Raw genomic sequence first — 12,489 nt, 5'->3', positions numbered from 1 at the left:
CAATATATTTACAATCAGCTTCACACACCGAAATAATGCGTGATTTTTAAATACATATTAACGAATAAGTATGATACTGAAAGATGTAACATGCATTTTTCAGCCCGCAAGGCAAATGAAACTGTAACCTGTAAAGGCTGTAACGTTATGTTATCATAGTCAAGTCAAGTCGCAACTCTGAGCTGTTAATATCTCTGTGGTTGCTTAAGCTTAAAACTGTGTTGAGGGATTCTTGATCTGGATTACTCATTGTTATTCCTCATTTTTTCCCAATCAACTTAAATATTCAGCGTTGTACAAGGCATACATTTAAATGGCATCGAATTACTCCCCTCTTACAACTCATGTCCTAAATACCGCAACGGGAAAGCCTGCGAATGGCATGCAAATCACGTTGCACCGAATGAAATCGGACTCGACATGGGAAGTTCTTAAGGAAGGGTATACATTTCAAGTTCTCTTTTTCAATTATTCACTTGTTTAGATTTTATATGCAATAAATGGAAAATTTGCTACATAGAAAAACAAACGAGGATGGGCGACTTACAGGACTGACTTCAAAAGAGGGATTCACTCCAGGAATGTACAAAATGTATTTTGATACATCATCATATTTCAAGGACATGAATATTATCACATTTTATCCTTATGTTGAGGTATGGATTTTAAAACATTTTCTTCATTAACAATTTAAAAAGATAGGGAAATTTTTTTCAGGTGGTTTTCAACATTGTGAATACAAATGAACATTACCATGTGCCACTCCTCATCAGTCCATTTGGTTACAGTACCTACAGGGGAAGTTAGGGTTTGTGAATGTCGCGCAATTACGTTCAAGAAATTCCAATACAAACAAAAAATTGTGATTCTTAAAGAATACATGTAATAAATTAGATATTCATGCAAATATTATCTTCTATTAAGTTTGGTTTTGATTATTATCGGCATTTTTTCTGGATAAAATAAAAAAATATCTAAATACCTGAAACCCATTGTAAAAATTACTTATTTATAAAAAATGTAATCTTCAAATTTTACTGTAGATTTTTCTAATTTGGTTTTGGCGCATTTCCTACGCGCACCTTTCGTTACTCTTGTAGTTTTTGTGGCCGTTTCTGTTTCCTTGGTAACCTAAACAGCAGAATCCTGGAATAGTGCAAGTAAATGGATATAACGTACAGCTCATCTTTTGAATCGGAAGATGATGAAGTGGCACAAGACGAAAAGGGAAAAAGTAATTTTCCCAAAGACTATAGTACTAATGTGGAAGAAAACAATACGGATTTGGATATGCTTTGTAAAGGCGTGAATAACCTTCCATTGATTAGAAACACAACCCCAAAAATGAGACTAAAAATCCTATTGGGTGTTAGATAAAAATCCTAAATACGTGAATCAACAATGTGACGTTCACAATTTTCTCGAAAACAAAATGGTGAAAGCTCAAAATGGGCAAAAGAGAATTTTTTTAAAACCTGCCTTCTACACGAAACGGGAAATTTTCAATGGTAGCGCTTCAATCAACAGGAGAAAACAGCTGAAGCAAATTGAACACGATAACATGGTAAATAGACTAAATTTAAAATTTAAAAAAAAATACGAAATTTACCTCCTAATTCATTTGCCTTTTTATCTTAAGATCCTATTAAAAAAACTGCAAAACGTGAAGCCATCTTCCGAGGTGACAAGCTGGAAAAAATGTAAAAGAACTAGTAGTGCACTTTCAAATCAGTCGACAAAATAAGAAACGCAACACAAGATCGGCAATTACGCAAAACCAGAAACGTTAAAATAAATGTCTGAATGAATAAACAAAAATGAATGACTATACATTACAACTGATCTCTATTATTTTAGCAATAACGTCTTTTACAAAGTGGAAGAAGTAACGCTAACAAAACGTTCTTCGATTATTTTGTCAACGTCCATGTCGTATTTTTCTCATGATCCTAAAAAAGTTTCTTGTGTAATTTATTTAAAAAATTTCTTTGGGGAAAATTTAGTACCTTCAGTTGTATTCCTTTAAGCTTCAAATCTTCTCTTAAATTATCACAAGCAGCTAACAAAATTTTCTTGGTATTCATTGGGTCCACCTTATCACCCTTAAAATTGGATTGTTCGATTTGAAAAATATATTTAATGATCAATGTCATAATAAACTTATTGAAAAAAAAAAATTACTTGCCTTTTTTATCGCTAAAGCATGTTGGCGAATTTGACTTCTAAATCCAACAAAATCATCAATGATTGAAGCTGAATCAGATTCAGCGCTACTGACAGAAATGTCCTAAATTACAATTATAATAATAAATTAAGTCCAATCATAATAAAAAATACGGTGTTCCTTACAGTCAACTTGAATCCAAGGGTGTTTAAATATTTAGACACAAAGTGCTGTACGCTTGCCACAGCCGCGATTCCGCAATCGGATTTCGTGGTATTAAAGGTTTTGGGATCGTTCATTTCTTTTCTGGTTAATTGTACCAACTTCCGAACTATTTTGGTAGCTTCAGCTGTATTAAAGTCGTCACCCAAGTGAATTTCTACCTTGGATTTAGTTTCTTCTAATGCCTAGTAAACGTTTTCATTATAAAAACAAAGCAAGCAAATTATATACGACAAATCATAATACGGAAAACAAGAAGTTTGAATCAATCGATGATTGACATGAAGAGCTGTTCCGGATATAAAATCTGCATTCTGTGATAAACGTACGAAACGTATCCAACATATCTTTAGCTAATCTTAAAGAATCCTCAGTAAAATCCATTCCTGAAAAGAATCATAAACTGCTAAATGTAACAGGAGCAAGTAAAATATTGAATTTACGATTTTAACGAATGACGACATGTAGCTAAGCATACCATTTCGATAGTTCGATATGACGCACATCATACGAAATTGTTCGGCTGAATACGTTTCTAGAAACTCTCTCACGGTAATAGAGTTTTTCAATGACTTTGACATTTTTGCACCATTGGGTAAATGTAATAGATCTTCCAGATAAGTAGAAAGTAAGACGTGGGAGAATTTCGTTAAAAACAATCACGAAAATTTATAAATAGCTGTTTCACTTACTGCTATGTATCCAATGCCCAACCCACTGAGAAGTTCCATGATAGGCACAACATTGCGCTTCTTCATTTTCATGATGAGGAAAAAGCAAATCGATCCCCCCAGAATGGACATCGACCCAGGAACCAAAAATGTGACTGAATTAAGAATGTTTCAAAATAAAATTGGAACAAAGCATTTACAATTTTTGTCCCACCTTGCCATAGCAGAGCATTCAATCTGCATTAGTTAATCAAAGACCAAATTAATGAGTATGAGAGTTATCAATTAAAAATAAGCTTATAATTTACATGCCAACCGGGCCTCCCCTTTCCTCCCCAGCTAGGACTCCAACTAGGTTCTGAAGAAGACTTGGTTGCTTTCCACAGCGCGAAGTCTTCATTTTGGTTTGGTCTTCGATTTTGGTTTTCCGCTTCCATTAGTGGTACCTGAGAGGGCTTTAGCTTACCATATTTGTATTTTTTTGAATAAGCATTCAGACTAAAGTAGACAGATCCATCACTAGTTGTGTAGGCCAGTTTTTGATGAAGCAAAGTCGCAATGAATGATATTATTTGAGGAATGAAATCAGTCACTTTGGTCAACACACTTGGTCTCTGAACTGAAAGATTATCCAAGTCATTTAAGAATGAAATTTCATACTTGGATGAAACTTCTTTGAAGTCCAGTTTCTGAATGATTAAATATCACATATAATAAGAAGCTAATGAAATTTTAGGGATGACAATAACATGTTGCAATACCTCATCAATGGCCTTCTGAATTATTTTGTCATCAATGTCTATAGAAACGGTTAATTATGGTAGTATTATTATGATGATGAAGAACTTAGCATTCTGTAAATTCAAATATATTACCTGTTATATTCATGACTTGGACAACATTTAAATTGAAGTATTGTTCCATTATCCTTCTCATAATATCAAAGTTGACATAGCACCTATAAAAAAAAATGATATAAAGTATGAGAAACATGAACAAAATATTAAAAATAATATCAGGATCAGCTGCAAGTACCATGCATGGCCAATGTGTGAAAAATCGTAGACTGTTGGGCCACAGATATACCTGTAACAATACAATAATATAACATAACAAATTTTGGGTGTGGGACAGTAACCTGCCTAATTTTTTTGATTTGAGATAACTACAATATGACTGGTTATTCAGGGATGATTTCGTATGTTAGCAGTTAAAATCGTGGCTAAAACAACAACTTATTACCAGGTCAGAACATTTGGGTGTTTTGTAAAAATTGGTGATTTTTCCTTTGACAGGGAATTGTAAACATTTAGCCCAGGAATTGGGTTCAATGACACTGATGAAAACTGTTTTTCATACGTTGTAATACATTCTTCGAAATACAGTTTACGACCAAGACGAGCTAAACGTATTAACGCCATGAATAGATTATGTTTGATGTGTTGACACTTCACATGCTTTTTGTGTTTTTCTTCAAAGTGAGAATTGGGATGTTGTCATGGATAGCAGACGAAAAGTCACCTTTTTCATCCGTGATATCTATTGCCATGCCGGTCTAACATTTGCCAACCAACTATTGCCCTGTCAGTGCTAAAACCCCCATCTGGTGACGGCTATCGGTAGTCTTTTTGAATCCAAATAATGGTAGAATATAGTAGAATATGGTAGAATTTTTATTTTTTTTTATTTAGCAAACATCGATGATTGCAATTTAAAAAAAAAAAAAAAAAAAAAGCATAGGCTATGACCTACAAAACTCTAATAAAAAAAATGTAGCATTTCTGAATCCATATGAATGCTATGTAGAATTAACGACCAAGCGCGACCAAGTTGTAAGATTTAATATGGAACTCTATTGTAAAGTCACAGTAGTTTTTTTTTATTTGTTTTCTTATAAACCTCTTTCTTAAACTTTCTAAACCAAATTTCTTAAACCTCAATTTGGAATTAGTTTACACGAAAATAATTCCTCGTTTTTTCTTTAAATTTTACCATGTTTTGGGACTGGCTTCTTCGTCTTCTCCACCGACCAACTTTTGGTTATAGGCTTTGCAGGCAACGTCCACCAATTGGCGAGGATTCATGTTGTACAGGATCCTTTCCGCGTTCTCGCTGTCCCCACGACTCTCCATGACGGCCAGCAACAACTTGGAGGCGTTGTTTTTCAACTCCAAAACATGCAAGATCCATTCTCCATTGTCCTAAATAATTGATCAAATAATTATTAGAATCAAATGGAATGAAAGGAAATTGTTACCTAATGGATTGATGTCAGTAAGAAGAAGAGCCGTGATGATGTCCAGTCCATTCGACTCGTGAGTGGCGATGCAGTTTTGGTTTTCGTGACAAGGTCCTTGGCAATATTCCGTCAATGTTTCCAGGGTTTGGTTGATGAGGGCGACGTTGTGCTCATTAATGTAGAGGCCGAGCAGACCCAGTTCGCCCGTCGTCGATCCGCAAATGCAGACGAGGAACATGAGTGTCTCTGACACTAAATTGTAACTGTTTTTGTTGGACTGGGCCCGCAAAAAGTTCTGCAGGTCTCGATTGTGATTCTCACACAGCAACTGCAGGAAGTGGAAGACGGGCAGCATTACCACAACCTTGGCCTACAACTTGGACTCCATGTCCGAATCAGTTGCCGTAGTTAACTATAACGGCGAATCAAATTTATTTTTGTAAGAATTTTAATAAAATCACGAATTCAAGTTTTGTTGTACCGATTTGGGTTGTTGTACCTGTCATTATCCAATCAAGAGTCAATATAGCGATCGTTTTTATTATTTTGTTTCATGATTTACAACCACCTCATTATATTTTTATATCTACGTAAAATGACTAAAACCTCGGGATCTTTTTATTTTTAGTTCTACTAAGGAGAAAATCAACGCTCGACTTACCTCGCCCACTTGTAGAGTCTCCGAGACGGCGACAAAATACTGTTGCAGATAGAATTCCGGACTGTTTTCGTTGGCGCCCAGAACACGCAGAACAATCGTCGCCGGTGGACGAAAGCGGCGCGGGTTGCCTTGATGGCGAGCGACAACTTCGTAAGACTTAAATTTCGTATACTCGGGAATGACTTCGGGCGGTCCAGTTTGGTCCTGGTCGTCCGTGGTCATCACTCGGCATCATCATCACATCTCCAACACAACGAACTCTGATCTCAAACACAACACGAACTGATTAGGATTCACCACCGGAAGTTTATCTGAATTAAATGTATTTAATTTAATTTAAGCCCTATTTGAAGACTCTTTACAGAAAAAGAGAGTGCTGCAACAAGGCAGCAAGTGCACGTACCAATTCGTTACGAAAAAGAAACCGGATGCTGGTGTGCTCTAATAAATAAGAAAACTTGAGGAAGGAAAGAACTGTTGTGGATCGGCTATCTTTACCATAGTAACGGTTTGTAGACCCAGCGTATTCGAAAGCCTAATCTTCGCGACTATCTGACGATCTCGATTGAATATTTGAGACCTCCTTGCCACTACAGAGCCTGGGTATATAGAGAGATGCTTCCCAGTCTCCATGCAAAATTTCCAACAAGGGAGGGGGGGGGAATTCGCTCATTGTACTAAAAGGTGGAGTTGACTGTTGCGCCACCAAATGGATGTGTAAATGGCAAATTTAACATGGTGAGTGGGAAACATCTTTCCATAGGGCCGCTACCCATGCCACGCTGGCATTTTTTAGACACGTTGATGTGTCCATTTTTGGACACGCTGTTTAAAAAAATTTTTACACGCTGTTGATTTTTTTTTCAAAACGCCCGCCGCGCGTTTGAAAATTAGCAGGTGGCACTAAAAACTAAAAATAGTAATGCAATATAATTTTGCTTTTATCTTCCAAGTTCAAATGCAAAAATATCAACAAGCATTAACACTGTTTAAAGGACAGACTTTAATTTTTATTTCCCCGCATTAACTATATTTGTTCTATTTAGTGCAAATTGGATGTTTCATGTCAGATATTTCTTTGCAATTAAAAGCAAAACAAAAAGAGGACCTGTGGTTGAATCGGATAAGGGATCTTTCCACGAGCATGTCGAGTGTCGAGTGGTCCCGAGTTCGAATCCCCGGAGGAACCAGAAGGTTCATTGTGAGGTACTAAGCAAAATGGCCTTTAATTGTCATTCTTTGTATGTATATAGGTGAAGAGTAATGTAACAAGGTATCTCTCACTTGGATTTAGTTTCGGAGAACCTTTAAGACTTCGCCTCTGTCGTTACATTTCTTCCATAACCATCTTGACCAATGGTAAAGCTTATTTGAGATATCTGATGAAAACAAAGACTAGGTTCGCCAAAGAAGTGTGTTATGCTAGTTATTAAATAAATGGTATAAAATATCCTGATAATGTGCCTTCTGCGGAAGAAAAAATCTACCTAGTGGTGACGAATGGATTCGTCTACCTGAACTAACTCAAACAGATTGATTAAATGCGGGGCTTTAGTAGTTACCAAGTAACCTATTACGATCAAGTTTCACAAGAAAATTCCTCTATTTTTAGTTTCGGGATAGCGCTTTTTTTTCGCTTTTTTAAATTATTTTATGATTATTTCGGATTATTCGGTGGAAATTCATATGCATATGCAGACTCACCAATTATTCCCTAAATACAATTATTTAGATTTTAACTAGCTACAGAGCATGCGGATCGCGCCAGAGGGTAGACGTAAACGTCACAGACAGGTAAACATCTGATAGGATTGGCGATGCCGTCAAGTGAATGAGAATTGAGAATGACACTCCTTTAGATTTGCTTTAGCAACATAAAATTACACCGCAACCGGCAAACTCTTTATTGATTTAGCGTTATGAGCTGAGTCTGACGTATTCGATGGTCGTATTCAAGGACCTCTGACTTTCATGGATCCTGTGGCAGTTGCGTCATTTCATTTCTTTTTTCTTTATCTTTTTTTCGTACAGTCTAACTGCATTGAATAATTTCGGTAGGATATTAACGGTGGTGAGCTGGTGCCGATGCACTTTATTTAATAAGGGGCTGCGCGACAGTCTTCAGAATTTTCGTTTTATCAGTTTTATTTTGTTAAAATTTGTATGTCATAATTTACTTGACTGGCATCGTTGCACTATTTATCCTGCTGCTCCATTGCCTCCGTACATGGCCTAATTTAGTTCACGGCCCATCATCGTACGCTTCTGTGTGGGACAAATTTTGGGTTCCCTGCCCCTTTCCTGTTGCCATAGTACATAGCCAGAGGGTCGTAAGTATCGGTTTTTGTTCCACATTTCCGCAGATCCTTTCCACCCTTTGGATGCCTGTGTGTCTGACTTGCGTTGCTCGATGGTCAGAATCAATTGAAGGAAAGCGATTGACAGTCTAGTGGGTATAGCGGCGGGTTCTCATAAGAGTAGCAATCTTTTCATTCGCGATATCGATATACAAAGTACATAGGCAACACTCAAGTCTGAGTAGGCCTAGTAATACAAAAAAAAAAAAAAAAAAAAGTACATAGGCCAGGTCTTTAAGGTTTTCAGCTACTTTAATTGATTTTTCTTAAAAAATTAAATAAGTTTCAAATTTTAATGGATCATGAATCATTACTTTTTAAGTTGTAAATTTTTGCTTTGAAACCTTTGAAACCATGAGTATGAAAATTTGGCAACACAGTTGACTCCATGTTGAAGATTTTAACGTCTGTAACCATGGCCTACTCTATGGTTAAGGCCTGTAGACTTGTATCCACTGCCATGAAGGCGAGAGGCGTGGCCAAATTCCCTAGCCCTGTCCCTGTGAGAGCCAATCAGGCGAAAAATGGAGGTTACAACTTCGCCATCTGGTGTTTTAAGATGTAAATTTCGTTGTAAACTAAATAACAAATTGTTAGATGCCACGAAATGCGTTTTTCCTACTAAGTTCAACAGCAGATGTTGAGGAAAACGACTAAATAGGATAAAAAGGACATGTGCATAATTCCAGCAAAATTTTTCGAATAAATTATTCCGTGAAACACAACCTTTGTTATAAACTGCAAATTAAAAAGATACCTCCCAACCGAGAATTGAACGCCGCGCCATGGTGTGGTAGCTGACATTGCTATCCATACGGCTACCACTGCTATGAAACAGTCGAAGAAAAATTTATTATATCTAGCTACCTAACCATTCTAACGAGATAGCAGTATTGAACGACAGATGGCGAAGTTGTAGCCTCCATTTTTCGTCTGATTGGCTCTTGCCCGGGGAAAGGATAGGGAATTTGGCAGATCCTCTCGCCTTCATGGGGCAGGATTCAAGTTTACAGGCCTTAACCATTAAGTAGGCCATGCTGTAACATTCATTCTATAGCAACCTATCACCCTTGCCGAACGGACGCAAACTAATTATTCACAAACTATCGTGCTTTTTCACACTTCTGATTTCTAAAAAATGGAGTCTAAAGGCAGACGTGTCCAACAGATGCCGGATGATTTAACTAATATTGAATTTGAAACGAGTGAAGATGTCAATGTTATTCCCACATTTGACAGCATGGGCCTCCGTGAAGACCTGCTAAGAGGAAATTACGCTTATGGTACGTACAAATGAGACTTTCACTTGTTGAGACCTTGCTCCATTATTCACATTATCCTTAACCTACATGATTTTTAATGTTGAGGTTGGCTTTAAATGTTTCTATAGGATTTGAAAAACCATCAGCTATTCAGCAGAGAGCAATTGCCCCCAGTAATCAAGGGGAGAGACGTTATTGCCCAAGCCCAATCCGGTACTGGCAAAACAGCCACATTTTCAATTTCAATTCTTCAGAGTCTTGAAATTCAAACAAGAGAAACTCAAATATTGGTTCTAAGCCCCACTTGAGAGTTGGCAGTTCAAATTCAGAAAGTATGTTATGGCATTACTTTCTATAGTACAGTGTTTTCATTTAGCTTGTGTTTAGGTCATTCTGGCTCTTGGTGATTACATGAATGTTCAATGCCATGCGTGTATCGGCGGCACTAATGTTGGAGAGGATGTTCGAAAATTGGACTATGGTCAGCACATTGTTTCTGGAACCCCTGGACGTGTATTTGGTATATTTTGCTATTTCTGTTTGTTAAGTTTGGATTGATGATAAGTGTCTTGATTACTCTACAGATATGATTCGCCGACGGACACTAAGGACACGTTCAATTAAAATGTTGGTCCTGGATGAAGCCGATGAAATGTTAAATAAAGGGTTCAAGGAGCAAATTTACAATGTCTACCGTTACCTTCCTCCAGCAACCCAAGTATGTGTTATGATATTTCATAAGACAAACCAATTAAATCAATCTTTTGTTCAAGGTGGTTCTTCTTTCAGCCACATTTCATGACAGATCCCATTCGCATTTTAGTCAAACGGTAAACGTTGTTATAAGTCTGCTGCTTGTTTTTTATTACTAATTATTTTATGTGGTTTACTGGTTTAGTGATGAGTTGACACTCGAAGGAATCTAACAGTTCTTTGTCGCAGCCGAAAGAGAAGAATGGAGGTTTGACACGTTGTGCCATCTTTACGATACACTGACAATCCCGCAGGCGGTTATCTTTTGTAATACTAAACGCAAGGTTAGTCGCGATTGAATTTCTTCTATTGTTGATTTTATGTCGACTGGTTGACGGAGAAAATGCGTGAAGCGAATTTTACCGTTTATTGAGAAGAGACGTTTTAAAAAAGAACGTGATACTAAAATACTATTATGAAAGAATTCCGTAATGGTCAGAGGTATTGAAATGTTCGTCAACTATTTAACCATTCAGAGTAATTGAAATTTATTCGTCTATTCTAGCCGAGTTCTTATTACAACTGACGTTTGGGCTCGTGGTATTGATGTGCAACAAGTTTCGTTGGTCCCTAACAAACGTGAGTTATACATCTATCGTATTGGTTGTTTTGGCCGATTAGAACGTAAAAACGTGTTTCACTCTTACTAAATCCATTTTTTTTAACCAATTTCAGTGGCTGTCCTCATTTATCTATAATCCATCTCGGAAAAGGAAACAAATAAGTTGATGCGTCATGTTTTTATTTTGCTGGATTTTTCTTTCTGTATCTCCAAAGATTTCGACTTATTATATGAAACTTGCGGCCGTGTAATTGTCTTTTGCCATTGTTGAAGTCTATAAATTTTACCTTAACTCGTATATCTGAAGTAATATAGGAACCTTTTTCCGTTTTGCGTATGACACAGTATTTCTAATAAAGCATTTCGATTTTTTTTGGTGTTGTTCGTTTTGAAAGTACTTGCTACATTTCCGAAACCAGTATTTGAAGGACGTTATAATTACAATCATTAAATTTGTTTATCTGTAGTGGTTGAACGAATTGAAAACTTGGTTGCTGAAACCCAGGGTAGTACCCTTCTTTTATTTTTGATGAGAATTTTGGATCAGTTTTCGTCTGCTAGCGTCTAGATTCAAGGCTAAGTCATTTACTCATTTTCCCTTTTGTCATCACATGGCGCAGTTGGTTGGCAACATAATGGAAGACTCAGACTGGTACATTGAACGCCTGGGTAATCAAATATCCACCATTCATTTAAATATCCTGTTGGGAACTAGAGAGAAAGTAAGATTATAAAATATGAACATTTGTTATCAATTTTGGTTAATATGGCTATCTTTTATTAGCTGACAATTGGGCGGGAAGCAGGAGACGATATCGACATTGTATGCAATGGTAAATTTGTGTCAAGAGAACACTGTGTATTGAAATACATAGACAAGAGTTGGAGCATTGAAGACTTAAAGGTAAATATTATATACTAAAGTTTTATCAGACTGATGGTTAAATATTTTATTGCTATAGAGCACAAACGGTGTTTATCACGGGATTGGTAAACACCAAAAGAGAATTCCTGCTAACACAAGAACCATTCTTCGAGAAGGAGATGTATTTAGTTTAGGAGCAATGGAAGCAACAGAGCAAGATGCATTTGTTTTTATTGTATTGAAAAATTCTGAAGATGATAAGGTAACCTCAGCCAAATTATAGTTAATGTGTTATGTTAAATATTAAAATACCTGATTTATTATTATAGGTGTGTTTGAATTATGGTGACCATGCAGTTGCTGAAGCACCTTGTGTTTCTGCAGCACAAAGTCTGTGTGATCCGTTGGAGGAATCACTAATTATGACTACCTCTGACAAGTATTCAACAGCTTCAAACTCACAACAGTTGAATTCTTCTGAACATTTTAAGCAAACAGGAAAAATAAACCTTCAAACTAAACCCAGAATTTTGCATTCTCTGGTGATTCCTGGTGGGCCTTCCAGGAGAGAAACAGATAGCCAGTCAACTGAAAAAGCCAATCACCATGAAAAATTGCAATCGAAACACACTACACAAAGAAATCCTGTAGCACAGAGCAATCAAATGACCGACCAGAAGAGAAAATACTGTATTGACTCGTTTCGCGATGACTTGAGTAAAAAGTCCAGGTG

The 12,489-nt window shown here is 36.7% G+C and overlaps 2 protein-coding genes and 1 pseudogene across 2 annotated transcripts; 2 read left to right on the top strand and 1 right to left on the bottom strand.

Moving 5' to 3' along the window:
• The first annotated feature begins 128 nt into the window (after positions 1–128).
• Positions 129–988, top strand: LOC124208335 (5-hydroxyisourate hydrolase-like). The gene is made up of 3 exons (XM_046606126.1): positions 129–441; positions 521–656; positions 718–988. The coding sequence occupies exons 1-3, from the start codon at positions 314–316 to the stop codon at positions 805–807; spliced, it is 354 nt and encodes a 117-aa protein (XP_046462082.1). The 5' UTR covers positions 129–313; the 3' UTR covers positions 808–988.
• Positions 989–1,828: 840 nt separating this feature from the next.
• Positions 1,829–4,601, bottom strand: LOC124208240 (probable cysteine--tRNA ligase, mitochondrial). Its single transcript, XM_046606011.1, has 13 exons — positions 4,300–4,601; positions 4,093–4,143; positions 3,933–4,015; positions 3,819–3,856; positions 3,366–3,746; positions 3,272–3,294; positions 3,079–3,212; positions 2,865–2,996; positions 2,633–2,772; positions 2,350–2,571; positions 2,186–2,287; positions 2,007–2,102; positions 1,829–1,949 (listed from the first exon to the last, which is right to left on the bottom strand). The coding sequence occupies exons 1-13, from the start codon at positions 4,476–4,478 to the stop codon at positions 1,911–1,913; spliced, it is 1,620 nt and encodes a 539-aa protein (XP_046461967.1). The 5' UTR covers positions 4,479–4,601; the 3' UTR covers positions 1,829–1,910.
• A 4,760-nt stretch (positions 4,602–9,361) lies between these two features.
• LOC124206101 lies at positions 9,362–11,217 on the top strand (annotated as a pseudogene).
• Positions 11,218–12,489: the final 1,272 nt, after the last annotated feature.

The sequence above is a fragment of the Daphnia pulex genome, chromosome 2 (assembly GCF_021134715.1).
Source record: "Daphnia pulex isolate KAP4 chromosome 2, ASM2113471v1".
NCBI lineage: Eukaryota > Metazoa > Arthropoda > Branchiopoda > Diplostraca > Daphniidae > Daphnia > Daphnia pulex.
The sequence above is the reverse complement of the archived record's forward strand: the minus strand, read 5'-3'. Positions and strand labels throughout refer to the sequence as shown.